The 25,946-nt window shown below is 46.4% G+C and overlaps 1 protein-coding gene across 1 annotated transcript in view; it reads right to left on the bottom strand.

The window, feature by feature from the left end:
• The window catches only part of LOC137849946 (collagen alpha-1(VII) chain-like), a 101,988-nt gene that overhangs the window by 38,603 nt on the left and 37,439 nt on the right, over positions 1–25,946 (bottom strand). Inside the window, exons 26-60 of the mRNA XM_068670132.1 lie at positions 25,529–25,672; positions 25,051–25,241; positions 24,709–24,840; positions 24,249–24,323; positions 23,882–23,962; positions 23,765–23,791; positions 22,990–23,034; positions 22,149–22,217; positions 21,935–22,030; positions 21,224–21,250; positions 20,903–20,956; positions 19,475–19,546; positions 18,832–18,891; positions 18,585–18,620; positions 16,457–16,492; positions 15,613–15,648; positions 15,302–15,337; positions 14,248–14,280; positions 12,927–12,998; positions 12,188–12,247; positions 11,450–11,485; positions 10,990–11,070; positions 10,032–10,067; positions 9,326–9,370; positions 8,993–9,064; positions 8,272–8,307; positions 8,110–8,145; positions 7,691–7,732; positions 6,279–6,332; positions 4,909–4,947; positions 4,574–4,609; positions 3,536–3,670; positions 2,836–2,955; positions 1,002–1,106; positions 611–739 (exon numbers count right to left, since the gene is read on the bottom strand). Coding sequence (XP_068526233.1) covers positions 611–739; positions 1,002–1,106; positions 2,836–2,955; positions 3,536–3,670; positions 4,574–4,609; positions 4,909–4,947; positions 6,279–6,332; positions 7,691–7,732; positions 8,110–8,145; positions 8,272–8,307; positions 8,993–9,064; positions 9,326–9,370; positions 10,032–10,067; positions 10,990–11,070; positions 11,450–11,485; positions 12,188–12,247; positions 12,927–12,998; positions 14,248–14,280; positions 15,302–15,337; positions 15,613–15,648; positions 16,457–16,492; positions 18,585–18,620; positions 18,832–18,891; positions 19,475–19,546; positions 20,903–20,956; positions 21,224–21,250; positions 21,935–22,030; positions 22,149–22,217; positions 22,990–23,034; positions 23,765–23,791; positions 23,882–23,962; positions 24,249–24,323; positions 24,709–24,840; positions 25,051–25,241; positions 25,529–25,672 — 2,384 coding nt within the window. The remainder of the gene's footprint in view (positions 1–610; positions 740–1,001; positions 1,107–2,835; positions 2,956–3,535; positions 3,671–4,573; positions 4,610–4,908; positions 4,948–6,278; positions 6,333–7,690; positions 7,733–8,109; positions 8,146–8,271; positions 8,308–8,992; positions 9,065–9,325; positions 9,371–10,031; positions 10,068–10,989; positions 11,071–11,449; positions 11,486–12,187; positions 12,248–12,926; positions 12,999–14,247; positions 14,281–15,301; positions 15,338–15,612; positions 15,649–16,456; positions 16,493–18,584; positions 18,621–18,831; positions 18,892–19,474; positions 19,547–20,902; positions 20,957–21,223; positions 21,251–21,934; positions 22,031–22,148; positions 22,218–22,989; positions 23,035–23,764; positions 23,792–23,881; positions 23,963–24,248; positions 24,324–24,708; positions 24,841–25,050; positions 25,242–25,528; positions 25,673–25,946) is intronic.

The following is a 25,946-nucleotide window of genomic DNA, read 5'->3' as shown; positions in this document are numbered from 1 at the left end:
AGTTAGTGCCCATCCTCTGAGCTGTGACACTGCTGCTGCCAGCCTGGATGTGCCCTCTGGCTTTGCTGCAAATGCTGTGGTGTGACTTAGAGGGCACGTGAATGTGCACTTGGAAGGCTGCTGCACCTCCTGGCTATGGAAGGAACCTCTTTCTGTGCTACCGCCCCTCAGCTGAGGAGCAATAACTCATCTCCTGAGGTTTCTAAGAGGTGAATGTCTTGCAGACCTTGGAGGAAGAGTTAAAGTGGGTCGCCCTACACCATGTTTCCTCTGGGATAGGCACCTTGGCTCAGCTGCCCCACGAAGGCTTGGTAAATTACGGTTCACTCTTGTTGAAATTGGCCTTTTTTTCATCAAAGTGGGTAATTAACCACCAAAAAAAATTTGCCAAGGGCTCTGGGTGGGGGGTGGTCCCATTTCCCTGCCCATATACAGAGGACAAGGTCATCAGCCATGAAGCCATCAGCCTCCTGCCAAGGTCCTATGTCCAAGCAGTTGTCTCCCCTGGGGATCTCAAAGCATTGTGTGAGAGATGAGCATTCCAGTCCCTTCCAGTCTATTGCTTGTCTCCACACTGGTCTAGCACCCAGAGCTGCTGAGGAATACATACATGGCTGGTGTCCTCTTGTGGTTGTCCTTCTGCCCTCTCCTCCAAGGATTCGAGAAGCTCCGTGGATTGGTTTCCTTGCAGATCATCTTTGGGGTGTGTGGGGGGCACAGGCAAACTCTGCAGGGGATGCTGGATGATTGACAACACAAATCTTACTGATTACCAGAGTGGAAGTTGGAAAGCAAAGACTTTTCGAAACTCTGAAACCGATTCATGCAGAACTCCTTATCCTCTCCCTAAATTAGCTTTTCACTGCAGCAAAATAGAGGCTGAATGCACAGAATCACAAGGGTTTGTCCACTCAAGCTCTTCAAAATGTAATCCCATTGCGCCTATTAAATCAGCACAAATAGGAATGTAATTAAAAGTCACTGAACAGGCATTTACATACACTGCTGAGAGAAGTGTTTGTCCCTTTCGGGTCTCTCTCCTTCCTTCTCTCCTCCAAGGACTCAGGAGTGTTCCCCAGGGGCTGGTACTCACCAGCAGATGGACCCTGGGGAGAACAAAAGCAGTTACTTCTTTTTCCAAGCCAAGACCTCATCCACAACACACTGCTTTTATCAGCAACACACCAATTGTTCAATAACGTGCTCACAGACAGCAGGACAAGGCTGGAGAGCCAAGTTACCATGATGTCTCTTGCACCTTACTTGGGAAGTGCTAATGACTTTGGGCTGGGGCATGCCCAAAAAGGGAGCCCCCTTTGCTTCCTGCTTTTTCATTGAAGTCCATCCTAAACAGGGTGGTTCAGGTGAGAAGAGAGGGTCCCCAACCCTTTCAGACAGATTTAGGGGATCAGAGAGGAGGAATGGTGCTCCCACAACAATATAAGTGAGCTCAGGGCAAATATTTTGCCTCTTCTCACCTGGATCCCAAACCAAGGCTCTCACCAGGAGGTGAGCAGCCCCTTCCCACCCTGCCCTGGCTAAGTGGCCCAGGCCATATAAGCATACTCCAAACCCCCATTCATGGTGGCAGAGACAGTGACAACATTTGTGGAGCGCCCTGACCCACAAAGATGAGCAAAACTCAGTTATTTTTGTAGGTCCATGCTGGTATCTGAAAGTCTGTGTCTCTTGGAGCACATCTCTGGCATATCACCGAGTACACCACAAAGTCCTGTGGCTTCTTTCAGCACAGACTACGTAGCACACCCTATCTTACAAAGGCCATCTAGCACATGGTGTGACCAATTTCCAGATGCTGTCCCTAATAAACCCAACAGAGCCAGCTTTGGTGTCTCCATACCCCAAATCCCAATGTTGCTGGCTCCAGGCTTGCTGGCACATGTCTATTTTCAGTCTCTTGAGCTCTCTGGTGCAAACACATTTACTGGTGAGCACTTCATTCCCCTCAAGACCCTAAAAGACGGTCATCCAGGTTGCAACAATCTGGAAAAGTAAGATATCTCACCCAAGATCACAGGAAGAGCCTGGACAGAGGGGGATGAGCCTGTCCCAGCCTAAGCCTGAGCAACTAGGTCATCGCTGAACCAACCACAGAAGAAGATAAAATCATCAGAGCTGGCTCCAAATGCTCCCACATCTCTTGTGCTCCAGATACAGACAACATTTCCTACCAGTGATCAACAAGGGTTTGTGGAGAGTGAGTCACTTCTTGACTGTTGTAAAAGAGGATTAAAAAGCCTCACCTCGGCTGCTGTTACTGTTTCCTGGGCTCTCTCTTATCAGGACTGTCTAGTGTGGGCAAATTAAGAGCCAGGACTCAATCAACAGCTATGAGAGGTGGCCTGGATACAGCCTTCTGAATTTATTCCTGGAGGTGTGCTGTAACACACAGGAACTCGGGTCCAGGATAGAGATAAAGTCTTATCACTAAAATTTGTAATTCCCACAACCACAATCTGTTACTTGAAATTGCAGAGGATGTAGGTGACTAGATTATCTCTAGCAATTAGCCTGGTTACTCAAGCAAATGAGGGCTGTGGAGTCATGGCAGGAACTGTTCCTTGGGCAATCTCAGCCCAGTCTGAGAGCAGGATCGGATCCATCCCTGCTGGGGTAGGAGACACACCTAAATTACAGCCTCTACAAGGGAGGATGAGGAATCAGCAGGAGGATCATCGCTGGAGCATGGGCTGGGAGCTCCCAGGCATCTGGCACACATCAGATGTGCGAGCTCTATTACTGCTGCAGCAGACTGGGTGGACAAACGTACAGATCTATGTGACTCCATTTCATCAGCTCTGCTGTTTTTGTCACCTTAGGGGGTCCTTCAGGCACCAGCACCCCAAACGGAGGCTCCGCTGCCAGGCTCTGTGCTTCTTCTGTCACCTCGCTGCTGGCCAGGGCATCACGAGAAGTATCAAACTTCAGCGAATCCTGCAACCTCAAAAAAAGTGGTTTGCTGTGGCCAGGTCAAACTTGAGCTCCCAGGAACCACACATGCAAAAAGATGGGTCCTGATGGCTTATTTCTGCCCACCACCCTGGCATGCTCTGTCCCACCTGCTGGCCTTCCTGTGCCAGGGTGGAGTGAGCAGGCAGCCAGGCCCTGCTTGTCATTTCCAGGCCTTCTTTCCCAATTAATTCTGTGTCTCTGGGATCCCTCTCACTTTTGAGGCCACCCTTTTGGTCTTTTCTTATTCTTTCTTCTGCTTTGATCCCCATCAGTCCAGCAATGCCCAGCCCCTCAGGGCACGAGGAAGCTGACAGCTTCAGATGATGGCTTCTAGCTACCACCACCAAATATCAGGAGCTGATTCTTTCATTTCCCTGAAAACCAGGTGCTTTGCAATCTCAACAGCTTAACCCATAGTTCCAAAATCCTGGCGAGAGCCCCCAGCCCCTTCCAGATTAAACTGGCTGCAAGTCACCGTAACCTGCTTGATGACAGAGGTGACCCTGAAGCCTTCACTGATTCATTTCCTTCTAGGTCCCCCCTGAGGATGATGAATACTCACACCATGCTTAGCAGTCTGTGCAAGTGTCTGCTTTCTCCTGGAGGCTTTGCTTGTTCTGGAGCTGCCCAACTGCTGAATCAGCCCATCCAGCCCATCCCGTAGCAGCACGTTGGAGAGATCCTTCAGCAATGCCAGCTGCCAACAGCACGGACCATTCAGGCAATGGCCTGCTGTCACCCTCCCATCCCCAAGACACAACAGTCCAAGAAAAGCCACCCCAAAAAGATTGCTGATGCGTTTCCAGTCAGCTCAGAGGGCATTAGTTAGGCATTGGTACTCAAGGAAAGGTTGGACGTGGTGCTTAGGGACATGGTTTAGTGGGTGACATTGGTGGTAGGGGGATGGTTGGACCAGATGATCTTGGAGGGCTTTTCCAACCTTAATGATTTTGTGATTCTATGATCTGGCTCTGACAGCCAACAGTTGATTTAAATATAGGTGCTTAAGGTTTGGGCATCTAGGATCTGATTGATGGTGCTTATGCAGGGGCTCTCCCCACTGTAAATAAGATCCCCTACACCCGATTAAATAAGTCAGTTCCTCACCTCCCTTGGTCACATCTCCGGAGCTCACAAAAAGGAGCTGAGGGCAATGAGCTCAACAATAAAGGCCTAATTAGTAGATACTTATAGCCGAGGTTCATCACAATCCCTGAGCTTGGTGGCTACCTTGAGACTGGAAAGGGAGGCCACCGACCTAGCATGGCTGTATTGCTGTGATAAGTCGCAATTATTTGTGCTATCAGCGAAGGGGCAACCCAAACTGGCTTTTGCACTAAACGAGATGTAAAAACCAACATGGCCAAAGCACCCAGAGGAACCTGGGGGTCTCCTCTTCCTGTCTGTGCAGACCCAGCGCTGCTGCAGGACACTCCACAAACCAACCCAGGCGGCAGCACCAAGCTCTGAATGGGGATTTGGCATTGCCCAGAGAAATTGTGGATGCCTCATACACATCAGCTCCAGAAGACCAGAGTGGATAGATGGAAAAGCTTAATTGCAATCACTTTGTCAAAAGGAAGGTCAAGGTGTTACCTACCTTAATACCATTTTCTTCAAAAAATCTCTCCAGATCCTGCCAGAAGAAAGAAGGATAAGGACATGACTAAAGCCCAGCCCCAAAGAGCAGAAGAAATGCCCCCAGCCTGACACCAGTGCCCTGGGAAACACAGCAGGGAGAGGAGAAAATGGCATTTCCCAAAGGGCTGAACATGATGATATTTTTCCTCCCCTTTCCAACCTGGGAAGCTGGCTGCACGGGTGGTGATGGCTAAGCCTGGGGGCATGCTTGGGGTCCCCTCTGCCACCCCAAACCCGGGTAGAGAGGGAGGTGTTGCCAACATTAATACACTCCATAATTTTTATTGTCATTACCTTCATTTCCACTCCTTTTCCTGGTGGACCGGGCTCTCCCTTCAAACAAATAACAACAATTAATTAAGTTATAGCAACGAGCATCAAGAATGGGCAGAAGTCTGCCACCATCCAGCTCCGTGACCCCATACAAAGCTCTGTTGGCTCTCAGAGGGGTTTGAATCCCACCCTGCTGCATGGGCTCCTTTGCTCCTCCATCAGATGCAGGTAATGGCTGTGTTTTTAGGGTCAGGCTGGACCAGAGTTTGACTTGAGCATCACCAAAGAGGTGTTTTTTTTTTGAAAAAATAAAAATATTTAACAAGCTCCCACATTTCCACTTGGCATGTACAAATGCAATGAGAGGGTGACCCGTTGCTCTGAAGGCAATCCTCCTTGCCACAGACCGAATCTACTCCTTCTCCACTCTTCAGCCATGCACAAGACATAAAAACCAAAGTGCAGGTGGCCCCTCAATGCCACCAGTGCTGCCAGTGCCATGGCTGGAAGTCGTGTGGCAGCAAGGCAGGGGGTGGTCAAGGTGCTCTCAGGGACCATGGTCCCTTCTAGGGGTGGCTGTGGTCCTGGTGGCCCTCCACACCACCACACACAGTCTGGGTCAAATATTTCTGATGGGTTTAAGTCCCAGGGATGGGATTTCTGTCTCTCCTTGACCAACATGACGTGGGTCTCAAGGTGAGAGATCATGAGCCAGTGCCACGGATGAAATGCTGGAGGAGTTGCAATAGCTTGGAAAGTCCAGTGGTAGGGCAAGGAGCATCTGATGGGACCAGGGGCTGATCTGCCTCTCTGACGGGCTTCATTTCACTGAAATCTGGTTTCTGCACTGACAGATTCCGGTGGAATGAAGGGCGTCAGGAAGGCCCCAGTGGTGCTGTATCTCCATGCCAAGGTGTGCTGGGGCAAAGGAGCCACATCGTGGGGATGTGCTGGATAAACTGGGTACCTCAGGACATCTACCTGCACCCACTGATGATGCTTTCTTCACCATTTTCCTCTTTGTTAGTGGAGCAGTTGGTCCCACCTCTAAAGATCTCTAGATGCGTGTTGTAGCAGAAGCATTTTCTCTTTCCATTCCTTTCTGATGTGATCTTCAAGTTGCAGGAGGGGAGGAAAGAAAGCAAATACCCCAAGCATTTTAGAAATGTATCCCGTCCAGCTCCTGAACAGCACCTTCCTTCCTACATGTCATATATTTACGAAATTGGGTTGTAGGGCTTACATCACGATGACCACAAGCTTACGAGCCCAGCTCATGATGCGTGCTTTGAAAAACCCAATGTTTTTGGGGTAAGAAGAGATCTGAGATGGGTTCTCTTCCCCTCCAGCCAGCCCAACACAAAGATGCCTCCACGCATTCGAGCACCTACCTTTGGGCCTGGAGGTCCTCTTTCACCTTTCAAACCATCCTTCCCGCGATCCCCCTGCAAGCCAGCAGGAACGTGTTAGTTCTTCGGCCCCTCTAAAATTCACAGTGGTTTCATTGTGCTTTATGGCATTTCCCACCTACTGGCCTGTGCTGGCCTCATCCTAACAACATCCCTGTCTTTTCTGCATGAACCAACCAGACTTTTGTTGAAACTACCTTATTAATTCACGTAATTAAGGTAAACTTGGAGCAACTCTGCTCTTCACTTGAAGTATGCTACCCAGATCCTTAAGACAACTTTGCATCCCTAAGAGCTTTTCTGTTTATTCTTTTCCCCTCATATCTACTTGGGCTAATAATAGTGTTACTCCTCCTCACAAACTAAAATTCACCTGGATTTCTTTGCCATCACAGCTTGGCCAATGAAGCAAAACCTGGATATCTCACGTAGGGTTTGGGGAGGGGACAGACCCACGGTGATACTGCCTGTGGCTCTTGTTCTCCTAGTGTTTGCCTGTAACCGAGTCCTGTGGGTGAACTGGAAAGCCCAGACCTGCCCACAGAGCAGCCATCTAGGTAAACGCTCTGCCTCTCTCTGAACAAGCCTTTCCTCTCAGTGAAATTTGGCAGACATCGAAATTTGGCAGAAATCAATGCTGTGGCTGCCCTGCCTCCCCCCTGGCTGCCTCCTCTCCTCTCCTGACCCCAGCTGCATGGTGCATAAAATAAATGACCATCTCACAAACTTCATTAAACGGAGGGATTTAAATGCATTAAATACATTTTTCATCGTATTGGGCTTTTTGATTACTCAAATTGCTCCATGACCCCACCTCTGTTCCTGCACTGGGGCTGCACATGGCATTATGGTTTGCAGGCAGCTTTGTCATTTGCCTGCTAAACAGACCATAAATAAGCAGGGCAGGAGGGGGAAAGGAGATGCTTTGCTCTTGATCACTATTTGGGCATTCCCCAGATAGAATTTAGGCAGATTGGCACCAAGTCATGAGGGGCTGGGTGATATTTTCAGTGATCTTTTTCAGAGGGCTGGTGATAGGATGGAATGACTCCGGCTTTGCTGCATCCTATCCCTGATATCTCTGTGTCTTATTATATCCTCCCAATTTCTGGGCTGAAATATTCTCTCTTGTTTTCCCTGAAAACACAAGAAGACTGGGAAGAATTGTATTTCACCTTGCGCCAGCATCATCAACAGCGATACATGGAGTTTGGAGTAGCTTTGCTGCTGGAGGTGGGAACAGCAAGAATTTGCTTAAGGAACCTGCAAGTTTCAGACTGTGTTTGCAGACTTGGACTTATAAAAGTAAAGAAATTACAGAATATATGGCATATCTAAAATAATCACATATTCATCTTCAAGGCAAAGTTTCTTCAGCAAGAAGGAGACCTTACCTTTTCACCTTTCAGGGTGATGGTGTTTTCCAGAGAAGACACCTACAAAAAATGGAAGAAACGCAGTGAAGGAAGATGTCTTTGATGTGAGCTCTCACCTCCACGTGCCTTTTGTCCCAGGTAGCCCCCACCCATGGGTCCCGAGCCAGCAGCTTTCTCTGAAATTAACCAGCAACGTGATCCTGTTATGTCTGGGCTCAAACCAACGGGATACCAGTGTAGCATCTTTGCGCTCACAGGTCAGAGATTCAGGGTGCTGCTTTGATAAGGCTAGGAGGGAAATCCTCTGTACAGCACACGCTGCTGAAAGCAATAATTTCTGGCAGTGTGTCCCCTGTGGCACCCAGGATTCATGATAAATCTCGACATATCCCTTTCCTGATCAAATGTGGAAGTCAGTAGAAGAAGATGTTACTCACAATGCTTCCAGGAGTCCCGGGCAGACCAGGCTTACCCTAGGGAGATACAACATCCCCATAACCCCCCCCCCAAAAAAAAAAAAGTAAGTGGTGCAATTCAGCATTTCAGCCTCCAAACAGACTCTTTCATGCAAGGTTATAAATGGGAACGTGCAAACCTACAGAATCGCCCTTGTCTCCCTTCTCTCCAGTGATTCCCTAGGAGAGGGAGAGAGGCAGGATGAGAAGAAGCCATGGAAGAGGAGGGGGGCTCAGCATCTTTTTGCTAGCTCAGCATCTAGTAGACTAACAAGCCCTTCCTAGAGCAATGGAGCTAATGAAATCTGGAATTCAACATCACTCCTGTAGAGGGGATCTCTGATATTTAATAAGGGGTGAGGTTATTACCTCTTCTCCAGTGGGTAGGCTCGTTAGGGATTTTCTCTCCCCCAGCCAGATGCTCATTTTACCAAAATTTGTAGAAATGCCTTGCCTTTGAGACCTCTGTCCCTCTGACAAATGTAGCTTATGCCAGCCAGTGTTTTCTTAAGCTATTAGAGGGAGATCAGACAGAACACAAGCGCATCCTTTCCCTTCCCTCCTCACCAGACTGAGACAGGGCTGAGCGTTTTGTTTCCAGCAGCATGGGGCTGGGGAAGGTTTGCATGCTCAGCACCCCCTGGTGCACAGTCCTGCTATTTAACTCATGCTCCAGCTAGTCAAACAAGAAGGGAGAAAGAGCCCTAATCCTCCTTTTGAAGAGGAAATCCCTCCCCAGGAGAAAGGGAGGGAGCTTTCTGTGCCTTGCAAACCATAAGGCAGAAAAAATACAGTTCTGTCTTTGACTGGCAGTGCACTATCCCAAGTCCTTCCTCTCTCAGCTGCTGCTTTGGGCATTCCTTACGTCCTTTCCAGGTTGGCCTGTGTCGCCTTTTATGCCCTGCTCTCCAGGTCGTCCCGGGAGTCCAAGTGGGCCCTACAAGAAAGGATTCAGAGAAGCAATCAGTCAGAAATAGAGCCTGCCAAGGAACTTCAGAACGTAAAGCAAACAAGTAAAATGCTTCCCCCCAGGATTTTTCACCCAGGGAATAAATAGTCGCACTTGGAAACTTGTAAGTGAGGATTCTTGCTGGGATGGAGGAGGAACTCCTTTCCTCCTGGACAGAGCAGGGGGCCCAGGTGGTAGCAGAGCAGAAAACTCACCTGGGCAGAAAATCATTATAATTTCAATTATTACCCTCATTCCTCTTTCTCCTGGTTCTCCAGGGGCACCAGCTTCTCCCTAAAAGAGAGGAGTAGGAGCTTTAAAATACCTTCTTCGGTTGCATTGAACCTGCCTTGGTGATACTAATTTTACTCCATTTACACCTAAAGGAAACAATTTAAAGGGGGAGAAACAAGTCAACTGCTATCCCAGTGGTCCTAAAAGAAGGTAAGGGCACCTCTTGGGCATTGCTTAATACTTGGAAAGTTGGTACAAAGGCAGGCTTCGGGTGATGTGAAATATCAGCTGTTTACTAGTGGTGATGTTTCAGAGCAGCTTTAGAGCTGGAATAAATGGGATTGATGATGAAAACAACCTATTCTTCATACTTATGGGGGAAACTGGGTTATTTCCACCAAACCCTACTATGATTTGTCACAACCTGGTTTCTGCTGCACAGCATAAAAGTCTATCTCCCAAAGAAAACACACATTGATTCTTTTTTGGCCTTTGTTTTTCAGCCTTTAGCTTTGGAAGATGAAACCAAAGCTGAAATAAAAGAAACAAAAGTCATGGGAAATATGGAGAGGGTTCTTCATAGTCTCATCTAACCCAAGGACAAGGCAACAGGAAATAAACCGAGCAGGGGTCAGCTTCTAAACAAAGGCATTAGTTTTGCAGATTCTTTTTAACTAACTCATGCAATGCCTTGTCTGAGGGCAGTAAAAATTTATGTTACCTTTGTCCCAGAGGTGCCTTTCTTCCCTGGCTCTCCCTAAAACACAATGATAAAAATGCCAGGTTACATTTTGTCTTGCAGCAAGTTGTTTTACTCTAATTTCCTGCTCAGGATAAGAGCTCTTGGTCTGATTCTGAAATCACCATGACTCTGAAGTCAGGGGGATTGTGCAGTGCTTTGGGATCAGAAATACAGCTTTTTTAATTTTTTTTTTATTTTTTATTTTTATTTAAGCCTTCTCTTGGTGATCCTATTCCACCTGATGCTCAGGGGTCATCTCAGCCCTTGGAACTGAAGAAAAGTCTGAAAACTGCTTGTAGGAGAGGTTTATCTGAAGCCAGCGAGCTGTGAAGCTCTTGGGAAAGGCCACCTTGGTTATAAGAGGGAGCTGCTGTACCCTAAAAACCACAGCAAGCCCTTCAGGGCTGGTGTGACTGCACACCGTGAGGGTTCCTGCATGGCAGACAGGCTCAATTGCAAAACCCAAACCAGACAAAAAAACAAAACAAAACAAAACAAAAAAACAACAAAAAAGCACAATGTTGAATAAGAGGTAAAAAAAGATGCTGCATCCATACCGTGTAACATAAACACCGTGGTGCCAGGCACTTGCACCACCCTGACCATGCGTGAAGAGACCTCACCCCAAAACATAACCCAAAGCTCACCCCAATAGGGTCTATGTTCTTGTTTGCTGTGAAAGGACAGAGCAAGGAGGAAGGTGGATCCCTCAAACAGCAAGCCAGCATGGCTCATTAGAGGCCTGGACTCGTGTTGTTGACCACTGTTGTTTCCCATCCAGCCCCATATAAGATATTTGCTTCAGACTGGTCCCATCTCATCACCTGTTCCTACTTTCTGCTGCAAGGGTGTAACGTGGGGTTGAGAGCTTGGCACTGAGCAGTGGATTAAAGGGGTTCAGCACGACCGTCTGCCTGGATTGTGAGCTTCTACTTACATCTTTACCTCTTAGTCCGGTCTCGCCTGGTTTCCCAGGTACTCCTGGTTCACCTTTCTCTCCCTTCAGACCTATTTCCCCCTAAAGAAAATAAGACATTTGTTATGCTTCTCTTCTGTATTTCGTAGTCCTCACATTTAAGATATTATGGGGCAGGTTCAAGGAGCATGCCGGGCATTATGGCCATACAATTGCTTCCTACAAGACAGGTTTGGCAGGAGTTTTGAGTCCCACTTCCTGCATTTTTTCAACATTTCTCTGTGCAGGGCTCTGCATGTCACCTGGAGACTCCAGCAGAGCAGGACCTGTTCAGACCTTTCAGCTTCTGAACACTCCCGAAATTTTGACACTAGCCCCATGGCAAAGATAAAACCACACTGACTCAAGCTGCTTTGGGTGTCAGACATCAGTCACAGGAGATGGTGCTTTACATGCTGCAGTCACTGCATCAAATACTCACCTTTTGACCCGGTTTCCCAGACAAACCTACATTTCCCTGCAGAAATACAGACCGTTAGTCACACGGCGAGAATGACAGAGGTAGAAAAATTTCAGATGAGGGTCCTCTGTGTTATCTAAAGGGTGTAAGCATCAGACCCAGTGACTCAGTGCTGCAATGCTGCCCTTAGGAGGTGGTAGCAGCTGAAACAGCCTAGCATGATGCAAAGAAGGGGAAAAAATCTGATCCTAAGAGGGGCTCCTACAAGCAGACATTGTCTAGATGCACGTTTTTCTCATTTCTGAAATCATTAATTCCACGGATGACTTTGACAGAGGGGTGGGGATCTCAAATATGCTATTTTTTGCAAGTTTTGGCTGCATTAAAGTGAAAGAGACAATTAATACCTTCGCAGGAGGAAACGTGAAGGCATTAACCTTTACTAGCCATCACTGAACACACGTGGGAGTGCCTTAAACACAAAAGTCAGGAAGATAAAGCTCAGGCTTGCCCTCAGGCCACAAAACCACTGGGAATGGGGATTCCTTGGCTTTCTTCCTTGCAGCATCACCAGCTGAGCTTTGACTTCCTGAGCTTTACTCCAGATTTAGGAGCGATCCTCTCTCTGCATTTTGGAGGAGCATTGTCTTCCAAAGTCAGGTGCAAAGACCCCCGTGGGAGCAACTGAGAGATTGCCTCCGAACCTCCCAGTGTGTCTGTTAGCTTTCTCTTTTATACCCTGTGTGTTGCCCCACTTACCCTGTCCCCCGGGTCTCCCTTCAGCCCGGGCTGACCAGGAATGCCAAAACCTGGGCTTCCCTGAAAAAAAAACAAACAAAAAACACAAAAACAAAGCCAATGAATATCTCACTGCATTACCAAAGAGCTTTTCCTCTCTGGCTCCATGTTCCCCATCTTGCCACATCCCTCTGCCTCCTCACCACACTGCTTGCCACCTCTAGGAGATGCTAATTTTCAAAAAGCACTATTTGGTGAAGCCAGCAAGTGCCTCAGTTTCCCTGTCCTGGTTTTAGAGATTGGAGACATGAGCCCACTTGGCTCTTCATGATATATTCTGTGCCATAACCACAGGTACCTGTCTCTGTCCCACCGCTATTTTGCAGCCCCTCAAGGGTCAGACTGCTTCTTGTCCCTGCTATAACGGATGAGATTTTGTTGCTAGTGCCCTGTTTGGTGCTAAGCAGGATGCAAACAGGGACACGGTGTCTTCCAGGAGCAATTCCAAGCTCATAAATAAGATGGCAGGAAAGGCCAGAGCAGATCCCAAGAATTTTCACCAACCCCAGGCAGCCAGGTGAGCCAAGCACCTGTAACTCCTCATCTCTCACTCATTTATTTGTAAGCAGCTTTTGACTTCTCCATGTGAGCACAGGTTTCCCCTGGGCTTAGAGCACAGGAGTGTCTGACACAGGAAGGCAAGTGGTGAATAAATCCCTTCCATCCACAAAGCATGTGCTGAGAAGAACAAGTGCGTTACCTTCTCTCCTTTGTCTCCTTGTATTCCTTTGTCTCCTCGTGGTCCCAGGGCCCCTGTTGGTCCAATATCTCCCTGTGTAGAAAGACAACCCCAAAGCAAGTAATATCATGCAGGAAAGGCAAGCTCTGTTCATGTGGCTTGGCTAGAGCTGCATTCTGCAATTTCAACCCACTCTGAAAACCATTCCCTTGGGAAATCCATCCATCCATCCATCCATCCATCCATCCATCCATCCATCCATCCATCCATCCATCCATCCATCCATCCATCCATCCATCCATCCACGTGGCTGATGTTGTATGTATCTTCACACAACTGTAAGATGCTGTGTGTGCTCTTATAGTGGTGTCAAGCACAAAAAATGAAGGTCCCAGGCCACTACCTAACTGCAGCTAGCCTAAAAGAAGAGAGAAATTTTTGCTAACCCACATGAAGCAATCTGGAGAATAAGACCAAATAAAGGAGGTAACACAAACACCCAGACCCAGAGAAAAGGGCAGAACTCATTCGCTTTAAGGGGTGAGGAAGGTCTGGAGGGTATTTCATGAAGATCAGGAGTCAGAAACCCAGAGGAGTTTCTCCTGCAGTAAATACTCCTTACAAGGATAAGGGAGATCTTTAATTTCTCTGCAGATTGACAATAAACTAAAGAATAAAGGAAAAAAAAAAAAAAAGGGTACTCCAGGCCATGTACCACCATGAAGACTAGACTGTAAAAGTGAGCTATGTGAGTTGCTCTACACAATAGGTGTAGAATATGGACATCAATCATGGAACAGCTCTGTCTCAGAGACCTCCCTGATATGAGAAATTTAATTTCCTCCAGTCATGGGGAGGCCAAATTCTGGGTGTGGGGTCCCAAGAGGTGGAGAACTCTCCATCCTTTGAGGTGCTTAGTGCAAGGTCCTGGGGAACCTGACCCAGTTTTGAAGTTGTCCCTATTTTGAGCAGAAGGTGGGACTGGTGACTTCCAGAAGTCCCTTCCAGCCTCCGCTATTGTTTGACTTGGTGTCAATGCCTCCCTTGGCTGGAAATTAGCTTCTGTGAGTGGGATGAGTCTTCCATGAACTCTACCTTCTAAAACTATCACATGGAAATAGAAAATTTCCCCACAGACTGGAGCTAGAAAGAGAATGACAGGTACAAAATGTTAATAAAAGCAAAAGAAATACCAGCAGGGCAAGGCTGTTGCTAATTTTCCAACCTCTCCTCTCCAGCCCTTCACGAGGGATATATGATTCAGGCAGTAAATAGCCCAGCCCTCGCTTTTCTTAGTCAAAGTTTCATCTAAGTTTCAAGCAGTGCTAATTAGTGGACTTACCCTCATACCCTTCTTGCCTGGTGGTCCCAAAACCTGAGGATAAAAAGAAATCACAGAAATCCTCTCTTATTTGGGAAAGGACCTCCCTTTCAAAGGAGAGTCTATTCATGCTACCACTTCCAAGGCAGGAGAATCTCAGCCTTGTTATAGGATAGGAAATGCATTGCCTACACTGGGACATAAAACACGAGGAAGGGCTCCAAGACCAATGCCAAGCCCAGTGAAGCTTGTGGAGGGGTCCCACCAACCTCAGTAGGTTTTGGCTCCAGGGATAAGACTCAAAGATCATTCATAAGCAAGGGGTAGTTGACAGATATCTGCTGTATCCTTTGCTAACAAACAACTTAAAAAACAAAGGACTGACCTTTGGACAAAAATAAATGTTAAAGGCTGCGCTATGACTCTGCAGAGCAGCCCTGAATTGGATTTTGGGACCATGGAGCTGTCTTCCTACCTTGTGTCTCCAAAACAATTCTGTTGGTTTTGCTCAGAAGGAAATCTAGGGCACCCTTGCTCATTCAAGCATCCTCCAGGATGCATCGGTGTGTCCTGGTGGTGGGTCTCAGCCCTCGGTGCAACTTCCAGCTGCTCCCACAGCCGTTGCAGAAACGCTGTGAAGTGCACAGAGGTGGACACTGCCAAAATTTATCCTGAAAGCTGCCCTAGCATTTGGAATGACATGAACAGGATGCTGGAGGAACCTGTTTCCACTTGAGAATAAGGCAAATAATCAAAAAAAGAGACATCAGCAGTGTCTCTTCAGCAGGAACCAGAGCAGCATGAACAAGGGAACAAGTCCAGAACACAGGCTTGAGCAGGGGAGAGGCTTTATCCTTGTGATCCTCTGAGGAGCCAGTGGGCAACTGTGGCACAGGGGTAGGAAAAAAGAAATGGAGCAAGGGAGAAGAAGACATGGCTGGTTGGAGGGCCAGGGATAAAGTCTCTTAGTTCATCCCACACTTCAGTGGGATGCATCTCTTGGTCGTTGGTCTACTGGCACCACTGTTGGTGATGCTGTATGGCACAAGAAGGGCTGTAATCCACTCATAGTTACCCCCATAGCTGGAGCACCTGGAAATCCTGGGTTCCCCTGCAAAGCAAGATGACACAAAATGAACAACCTGGGACAATGAAAAAAATAAATCTCCTCCTTAAATCAGCTCAAAACCCTGTTCAGAAGATGAAGAGAAAAATCAGAAATGAGATTCTGAGCTTTCAGGGATGCTCAAGTGACTCCCTGCTGGCTTCTTCTCCGTGTAGCCCCCCCTAAGCACCTCCAAGATCTGCACATGCCATACAAGCTGGGGAAATTTGGGATACCATCCCTTGAGCTAGCCAAAAATGCCCTCTTACTGTTTGACTTACTTGGTCTCCCTTTGGCCCTGGAGGTCCTGGGAGTCCCTGTAAGAGAAAAGCAGAGAGAGACAGGAGACAGCCCTGAGATTATGGGAGCAATCAGACCGGGTCAGTGCTTTGTCTAATCCAGCCCTGGGACCCTGCTCAGAGCTGGAAGCACCTTAGGGACCTAATAAAGCATATAACCTCGAGGTAACAATGACTGGTCCATCACTGCCAGGCCCTGGACATCCTTCCGCCATCAGTGCCTGTCTCAGGATCCACACTCCTCTCCTATAAAAGGGGCTGCAGCACCCTCCTGAGCCTGGTCAGTCAAACAAGAGGCTCAGGACACAGCCCATATATCCACTCCAGGCCAATGACTCGAGAAAGACTGACAGCTATTTCCACTTTTCACTATCGTAGTTATTCTTAGGAAAAAAATCCACCGTCTCTTTTGATCGTTGAGTTTATAATCGGCTGGGGGAGCACTTGTTCAAGCAGCAAAATTGAAATCAAGCTCAATAAAATAAATCTGTCGATGCAGAGGATGGACTAGCAAAGAGCAATCAAGGGTTGTTTGGTGTGTTGTGTTTGCTGTTTGCAAACTGCCTAGGATATTTCCCACTGATATAAGGTCTATCCCATGCACAAAGGCTCCTTCAGCAGCAAGAAGCTCCTGAACTCTGTGGTTACACAGCACGTAGCTACATGGCCTGGTCATCTACATCCAGATTGCGAGAAGCCTTTGGGGGGACCTCAAATTCCCTCCCTGGATCCCCAACCTGATATCTCAGCTGCTCTGTTCTGAGCCTGAATATGGAGCCAGGGCTGATTCCCTCCTGCTCTGCTATCCAGTGCTGCCCGGTCTCACCTTTTCCCCTTTAACACCACCTTGCCCTTTGTTACCCTGAAAAACAGAAGATGCTTTTGTTAAGATTAGGCTCTGCTGTCAGAGCAGGATCAGCCTGAAAGCTCACATGCTGCAGTATGCGTGCTGAGCATGTTCCTTCCACTGGAGGTTGTGAAAGCCATGGGGAAAGCAAGTAAAAAATTAAAGGAAAATTAAGATTTTCATATATATATATATCTATCACATATGGGATATATCATAAATTATATATGTAGTCCATGCATTTATGCATTGTATATTATTTTAAATACCTCTATTATTTACAATTTATATTTATAATTAAGACGTTGTATAATCAAGCACATTCTTATCTATACTTTAAATATAATGTCTAATACTAAACTGCATGCATATTATAATATACAGTTATTATATACTAGATAGTTATATCATGACCATTTACTATATAATATAATATAATATAATATAATATAATATAATATAATATAATATAATATAATATAATATAATATAATATAATATAATATACATAAGCTATATTGCTATAGGTATATATATAGACCATCCTGAGCTTGATCAGACTGTTTCCTCCCAAGGAGCTCGAGAGCTCAAGATGAGACAGCCTCTTGGAAAAGCTGAAGTTAACTGCACAGATAACGTGCAGGTCTGGAGCTTATATTTACATATAAGTAAGTTATATGTACGTATAAGTAAATTATATTTACATATAAGTTTATTTATTTATGTATTTATTAAAATCGTCATTTAGATAAACTTCCTTCTGATTTGATTAATTTGGAGGCACATCCTTGGCTCAATTGATTCTCCACTCCCAGGTGGTCTTGGTTCACCCTGGATGAAGGAGAGCAGCAGTGGTTGCCTTCTGCATCCTCTGATATCATCTCAGAAAGAGGTCATAAGTGTATGGCCAACATCACCAATTACCCCACTGGTGAGCACCCTACCAAAATTTGCACTTTCTCATTGAAATACCTGGCCACAGACCCACGTTTCACAGGTCTGTGCAGTTCAAGGAGGTCTTTGCTCTCGTGAAGATCAACACATGAGCAGCAAACTGCCTGTTACCACTTGCAAAGGCCTCACGGATTTAAGATCCATCTCCATTTTATGAAGTTAAAGAGAAAAAAAATAAAAGGGGGAAAAAAAGAAAAAACACTGCAAAGGAAAGCAAAATATTTTGTTTTAGGCCAAATGAAATGCTTCCATTAATATTATTTTTTCCTTTATTTTTCACCTCTCCTAGAAGTATGACAATATTTTATCTTGGGGTCAATATGGACTTTTTTTTTGACTTTATCAGACCTGAAATAAATCAGTGGCTCATATTCATTTGGCCATCAGCAGTAGCTCAGAGTATAACCTGAGTTACCTGGAGAAGGGGATGTGCAGAGAGCAGTGCAACCCAATCCTATGTGGTTGCTCTTCCAAGAGCTGTACCCACCTGGGATGGTGCTGAGATGGCTTTTGTACCACCTAAGCCCATGTCTTGTGCTTCCTAAGCCAGGGAAATTCAGATCTCCTGAGATGAAAATTGACTGAAAATTGCTGAAAATTTGGTGTGCTGGACTGCAGTCTTGCTCTAGTGTCAACTTCCAGCGTGAGCTGAAGCTGGATGCTTCAGGAAGATGCAAAAAACCACTCAAAACTGAATTTAGAGACTTTGCTCCCAGCTCAGGAGAAAGTCTCCTGATGGTTCAGAGGAAGGTGCCTGAAATGCAGATGTCAGACAATCTGCTCCTCACATCTTCATCCCTCCTCATCCCATCAGAGCTGGGATTAACCCTGGTGTATGAGATTTAATGTTCCTCCCAAAACACATTTAACAGCGGCTGTTACAGTTCTGCAGGTTCTCACTGGCCACAAAAAAATGGCATTTATTATATTATTGAGATAGTGCCTCTCGCTGCCATTCCAGCTCTCTGCAACATCCCACAGCAATGACTTCCATAGGTCAATGACTGCTGATGCAAAGAATTATTTATTCCCTTTCCTTGCTTTCGAGGAAGGGATCAATGTTCCTACATCCAGTGATGATGGTAAACGCTGGATGCACCTTGGCACCTGAGTATCAAGCACAGTGACTCAGGTTCAGGGTTTCAGTACCCACCTTTGGACCAGGTACTCCTGGAGGGCCCATCACCCCCTAAAAAAAAAAAAAAATTAAATAGAAAATGAAACAGTGAAACCTCAAGCTTTAAAAGCCCAAGTCTTCCCTTCCTTGTCCCTTTCCTTTGAAACCATGGGTTGTACCCACCAAGGAGAAGCTAGAGGGGAGGTCCTGGAGGAGACTCTGGAAGACACTGAGCCCTCCAAGGGGACTTCAGCAGAGGTGTCAGTGCAGAAAGGCCACCCACCTGCTCTCCTTCTTCCCCCTTCAAGCCAGCAGTGCCAGGAATGCCAGTTCCAGCCATCCCCTGCAAGGTAAGCACAGCATTGTGCTCAGGAGAGCTGAACCCCTAGACTGCAAAGCAAGATACATCCTACACTGCAACCTGCTTCCAAGCTCTGGTCTTAACCACCCTGCAAAGGAGGAGGGGAGAAATTTGCTCTGTAGCCATTTAACTAAAATAAATGCCCAGCCAGTGCTAGGTGCAAACAACGACTGGGAGGAGAGAATTGAAAACGAGGGTCTGTGGATATTTTTAGTGAATATTTGAAGCAGGATGGGGGATTCAGAGGAGCAGCCCCATCCAGGGGACAGGAAGCATGCAGGGCTTGGGAGGAAAAACCATTCCTGACAGCAGGAACTGCAGAGATCTTCTACTGGGTGGAAGCAAAAAGACTGGGAGGAATACAAGGGCTTGGGTGGAGGTGGAGCATCTCCTCCACTGTGCATGAACTTGAACACATATGAGCAGGGAGTGGAGGGGAATGGGGGAAAATCCCTACATGCCTCCACTATTTGCAGTTATTCTACCCTGATATTACTTTGCCTCAGTTATTCTCAGCTCCCCCTTGGGATGATTGATCCTGCAAGCATCTGGTATGAGTAATGACCTTTTCTCCACGTGGTCCAGGCAGTCCAGGAACACCATCCAGTCCTACAGGGCCTGGCAAGCCAGGTTTCCCCTGGAAAAAGAAGAGACATCATCAAATCTTTTTCTTCCAAACTGTTTGTTACCCATTGTACTAAAGAGAAGATTTATTAAGTCTGCAGAAACATAAACAGAGAAATGTGTTTCCTGACGAGTCTGGCTTATTGGTTTCTTTGCAACTGAGCATTTACAGAGATGTTTATTTATACCCAAAATGTCTCCCCTTCCTGCCCTCCCCAAAATAGGCTATGGATCATTGTCCTCACTCAGGAAAAGAAAATCAGATGTTTTTGCTTGTTGTATGGGAACATAGAGGCTGGGTGCTCATGCTGATTTGGCAGTGGGTGCCTTCTGCAGTGGCACTTCAAGGCGGTGTTGCTGGAAGAGGGTGATCCCAGTAATGCTGCTGATGTAGAAGTGGTAAAGACTGAAATAAGGAAATGTCTGGTCTATGGGATATAGCTCTGCAGTAGGGTAAAGGTTACAAAAAACGCACTTCTGTAGGATGATGGATAGCAATAGGCACCTTGGGAAGGGTGTAAAAACAAGATATGCTTAGAGTTCCTGAGTAATCTCTCAGGCTTGAATCATTTGTAATGCAAGGACTTCAGAAACCAGACATAGTTTCATTATTCTTAGTAGCCCTCCATGGACTCCTTTTATTTTTTTCCCTTCCAATACTGCAAATATCCTTGTGGGACTTCTTGTGTGAAGAACCTTCATTTTGGTTTTCTCAAATCTGCCACCAGCTCTGTTCATTTACTGTCCTACACTTTTGATCCACCGTCATGCCCTCCTCTGAACCTACCTAAGACTCCTCTGCCCTCCTCAGACAGGGGCAGGGGTGGGATTTGGGATGTTGGAAGGAGCAGGGTTGCACTCAGCTGCTCCATGGCTGATGGGATCAGGAGGTATTCAAGGTGCAATCACTGCCACTTTGGAGTAACCTTCATCAAGCAATATTTGCTATCATCTGCCAACACAATTGACTATACCCAAGGGTTTGTCATCATGGCAAGCAGGGTGATGGACACAATTCCTACTGCTTTGCTCTGTGCCATGAGGATGAGCATGTCCTTGCTTTTAGCAAAACCAGTGGCTGTGATCTTGTGACTTTGTTGACTTTCTAACATTTTCCTTTTGGCTATTGGTGAGTGATGGGTCAGCAGGATGAAGCTGACGAAGTGAGAAATGTTTAACTGGCCATGCTTAATCTGCCAGCCCTCATCAGCAGAGCAAAGCATCTCAGAGTGACAGCTGATAAGAGCTGGCAGCAGACATTGTCCCTCTACACCCACCCAAGTGGCAGCAGGTGTCCCCAGGCCAACAGTCCCTTCCCACCATGGCCAGGGAAATTTCTGCAGCCACTGGCCTTTGGTGGGCAACTCACCGGCTCTCCCGTGCCTCCTCGGTCCCCTTTGAGGCCGTTTCTCCCACGAGGGCCCTATGTGAAGCACAGGATAGTCTCACCATCTGTCCCAGCAACCCTTTTGGGTGTTGATGGGCATCTGGTAAGTATTGAAAACAGAGCCTATTGGGCAGCTTAGAAATAATAATAATAATAATAATAATAATAATAATAATAATAATAATAATAATAATAATAATAATAATAATAATGATAATAATGACAATAATAATAATAATGACAATAATAATAATAAAAGCTTGTCATCACCTGGTAAAGTGAAAGTCAGTCTCAGGTACTTACTCTGATACCCGAATCCCCTGGTTCACCCTGAAACAAAAGTGACAAGGAATATTAGTGCAGCGTGGTAATTTAGAGAGGGGTTCCTCTCTAAATTTAGGTCATGGCCAAAAGCTCCTGCAGGCTGACAAACCCAGAGACCAAAACCCCTACCTCCAAGGGAAAGCAGAGATTTAGTAGAGGTGTCTGTTATCTTTCATCCTTCAGACTCCTCAACTCACAAAATCTGATGTCAAAACCCCTCTTAGGGCAGACTAGAGTGGAATTGAGGTCTCTTGTTTTCTACTGAGACTTTTTTACATCCCCCAGTACAAGGGGACATTTGGCAACAACCATCAGTCTTATTTTAGCTGTGCACAGCAGAAGTGATCCCAAGGATTTCACTCCAGCCACTGAACAACCTTCGTATGGACCTGGAGATGTAAAAGTCTTAGTGACCACTGAATCTGGTCCCATGTCAGAGAAAGTTGCCTGCAACCTTTTCAGGCTCCATCATTGATTCCTGCTGTGTTGAACAGCAGGGTCCTGGTGACAGGCAAAGCCATTTTGGAGAGAGTCCTTTTATAACTTGATGAGAGAATCCCATGACAGAGAGAAGAAATGTGTGTTCTTAGGGCCCTTGAGTGAACGGATTATTTAGGGATCCTGGACTATGCCAGGTTCCCTCTCTCTGTGGCACAGCATCTGAACCATGCTGCAAATAACTTTGCTCACCTTGATGGAGATGCCTGGTGGCCCCTGTGGCCCTGGTAAGCCTGGTAAACCTGGAGGTCCTGCTACCCCAGGAACCCCCGGCTGTCCTTTCTGTCCCTGCAACAACAAAAAAGAGAGGGGAGAGAGGGATGTGGGCTCTCTCACAGCTCCCATAGCTGCTCTGTCAGTGCCACAGAGGCCGAAGGGCTCAGCACACCGGGGGTACAATACTCACAGGGGGGCCAGGCTGCCCGTTTCGGCCAGGAATCACCTCCACTCCTCCCAGGACATAGCCTGGTTCGCCCTGTGTGTAAGAAGAGGAGGAAACATGTTCAGCTGTGCTGGGATGTCCAGGCAAAAACAGGCAGTTTTGTGATTTAGAGGCAATAAGTAAATTTTAAACCAAGGCATGCACCTCCCTACACTGCAAAACCAAACCACTTGGTTTCAGAAACTCTTTTAGAGGTACTAGAAACCACGAGGTCATGCCATGAGTTCTGCTCACTGTCATGGCAAGAAATTAATTCTGGGGTAAAGAAAGGGGGGTTGGCTTTCAGTAGGATCTGTTCTCTGATCCAGGGTACTGTGTAGCCATACAGACAGCTTGGGTCCAAGCAAGGAAGGAGGAGAAATGTGCATTTGGGGATGATGGAAGGACAGGAGGACTGCTCCTAGGAAGTGCCTACAACTGGTCTTAAGCCTTATTTTTCTGTGTCCTAAAAGTGAACAAACAGGCTTCTTCATAGGGGAAACTCTCCAAAATGCAGAATGACCCTACCTGTTTCTTTAAAAAAAAAAAAAAAAAAAAAAGTCCCAAGGATCTGCAATAATAACTGAGCAGTTTTCTCCACAGAGACTTTAAATGCCTGCTAGCAAAGCTGAAGGACAAACCCCTAAGAAAAAAAACTAGTGGTGGAGGAGGGCTAGTTATGAATAGTTCAGAACTTCATAATCATATATTATGAATATGAAACCACAGATCACTGTGCAAATGCTTAGAAATAAGAGAACAGAGCAAGACTTTTTTTTGTTTTTCTTTTCTTTTTTTCCCAGTGAATCCCAGGAATGAAACTCACCCGGTCTCCTTTTGGCCCCACTGGTCCTGGGTAGCCAGGAGCTCCCTGGAATTAAAAATAAAGCGTTAAAAAACAAAGCACCCACAAGATATCATTGTGGTATGTTCAAGTCACAGGCTGACCTCTTATAAAACTTCATTCAGTTTTTAAGTAGACATGTGAAGAGGTCCCTAGAAATGGGTTTTGGTCCCAACAATGATGAAAATCATGTATGTGTCATCCACAGGGCCAAGGGCTCGTCTGGCTACACGTGTTTTCCAAGCAATGGTATGAATAGTTGCATGAACAATTTTTGTACAAGAAATCTGTGAGCTATGATGCTGCTGGTGATTATGCAGCAGGACAGGTATATCACTGAAGGCAGAGTTCACAGTCCTTGGCCTTTTTTCTGGAGAGGTCTGATTCACTGAGGGTTACTTGGCTAGAAATATGCCTGTGTTGTATTGCGTTATTGGCCAGATCTCTGAGCAGGAGGAAATCTGAGTGGCTGACTCCAGTTCACAGACAGAAGTGAGAGTCCTGGCAGAAGACACAGAACCCAGAAAAAAGAAAAAAAAAAAAAACAACAACTAAATAAATTTAAAAAAAAAAAAAAGGAGCCAACAGACTTTTCCTTGTCTTGGTCTGGAGCTGTCTGGTGACAGAAAAATAGAATGTGCCACTTGGGGCAACCTGTCCTGTTCAGCACTACTGGCCCTGGCCTTTGAAAAGCTTGGAAAGCAAAGCTTTAGGGTGCCGCTGCATTGATGACATTTGCTGCATTCAATATACTTACGATATCACCTTGGATGCCAGGGAGTCCCTGCAAAACAGGAGAGAGAGAGACTTGAGAGCCATGCTGACTGCTCCATTAAACGCCACTTTGACTGAGTTTGTTAAAACAAATACATACCATGAGCCCTGGGGGACCAGGAGGACCTGTCCTCCCCGGCCTACCTGGCAGCCCAGGAATGCCATCCTTCCCAGGCAGGCCCTAAACATGTAGAAAGTAATAGTATGCAAGTTATGGCTCCAGACCTGCAAATCCAAACACTTCCATGCAGCACTAGCTTTCTGCACTGCTTTAGGGAATCCTCCATTGCCAGCACATATACATCTTTTCCTTTTTGACTGATTTTCAAAGCCAGCATGAAGCAGCATATATCAAAACACCAGCATAAAAGATCTGAGGATGACTCTTTGCTAGATCTCTTCATTGTTACCAATAATTTAGTTGTATATTGATTAACCAAGTGGATGGTTCGTGAAAATGGACTCACCCTCTCTCCTTTCTCTCCCTTCATAACAAATCCATACGAGTCGTAGCCTCCACGAGTTGGTGAGCCCCTGAAGCTCTTGAAAGGAAAAGAAAAATAGAAGAGATGATCAGAAAATCATTATCCACCAAACACAAACCAGACTGACCATGAAGTGCTGACTAGCACACCCCTTGCCTTATGCAACAGAAGCAAGGCTGACCACCTAGGAGACTGATTCATTTCCTCACTAAGGGACATGGGTTAGTGGTGACACTCAGTAGGTCAGGTTGATGGTTGGACGTGGTGATCTTGAAGGTCTTTGCCAACCTAGATGTTTCTATGATTCTATATATTATTTATAATGTCTTCAGTTTGCACTGAAATTTGGAGAACGGGATGGAGAACCTGATCACCTGTCCAGAGCAGTGAGCAAGACGTTTTTCTGAATTATATTTCCCTGAATCACTGAATGAATTCTTACCTTCAGGCACCAGGGACCACAAGCCTCCTCTCCTTTTTGGAGGTATGGTTGAGCTGATGATAGGGCGGGAGGGTGTAGCTTGCTCTCCGTGTCATCAAATGGCAGCTGCTTGGTGGCTTCATGTGTTGCAACCTGCAGCATGGAGTTCAAGTTAGATTAGCGATCCTCCAGGTTTTGGGGCCAGACATCAAAAATTCTACCTCAACATGTCTCAAGAGGTTACTGTGCTTTTACACCACCAACCTTTTCATTGAAATAATCATATCACTGTTGGAGATAACTGCAGACAAGCTCACATCCTTTCCAAAGACCAGAGTTAGAGGAGGGGATGAAGCAGCTCACCTCCCCACTAGGCAACTGGGCCCCCGAAGGTTGAGGATCAGAGCAAATGACTTCTATCAGCTCTCGGAGGATCTGGGGGAAGTCATCAAACGTGCTGACGTAGAAAACATTCTGGAGGTTCTGCTGCAGCAAGATGCTGTTGAGCTCAGCAGGGTCGGCTCCTGAGACACCCACAGCAATGATGCGGATTCCTGAAACACATCGCTCTCTCAGTGGAAGCAGAAATGTCTGAGATCAGTGTCCAAACCCTCACTTAACTTGTCCTGAGAGAACTCACTGACAGCAGTGTGTGTGAGTTATAGCAAAACCAAGACACTCGAACTAGGAACAGGAAGAAGAAAGGATGAAGAAGTGAAGAAAGCAAACGATGCACTCAAAATGCACGAGTGGTGTAACCTTCAACCCTCTGGAAATTCAGCCTCCTCTGTACATGAAGGAGAACCAAGGCCCTAGGGAAACACAATAGGGCAATTCTTACCCAAAGCATGAGCTACTCTGGCTGGTGGCAACACATCGTCCTGGGATCGCCCATCAGTCACAAGCACCAGCATGTGAGGGAACTCAGGTCTCATCCCTCTGGAGGACTGAAATATTTCCTTTAGCATGTAGGTTATACCACGACCTGGGCAAACATAGAAAGGCAAGATGTAAACCTACAGAATAACACTTCTGTAGGTTTCCTAACACGGTCTACAGGGGGGACCTGTGGGGTCTCTTCCATGCATGGGGGAAAAAATTTATGCTGTGTGGTCCCATAAATAGATTGTAGACCCTAGCATGGCCTAATGCTTTTTGAGGGAAGACAGCAGTAAATCAGATTGTCTGAAATGGTTCAGGCTGATTTCAGCAGTTTCTGTTTTGAAAAAGGAAAAAAGATGTTTAGGAAATTTGAAACG

This window comes from Anas acuta, chromosome 1 (genome assembly GCF_963932015.1).
Source record: "Anas acuta chromosome 1, bAnaAcu1.1, whole genome shotgun sequence".
Lineage (NCBI taxonomy): Eukaryota > Metazoa > Chordata > Aves > Anseriformes > Anatidae > Anas > Anas acuta.
Note: the sequence above shows the minus strand (reverse complement) of the source record. Positions and strands in the feature narration are given on the sequence as shown.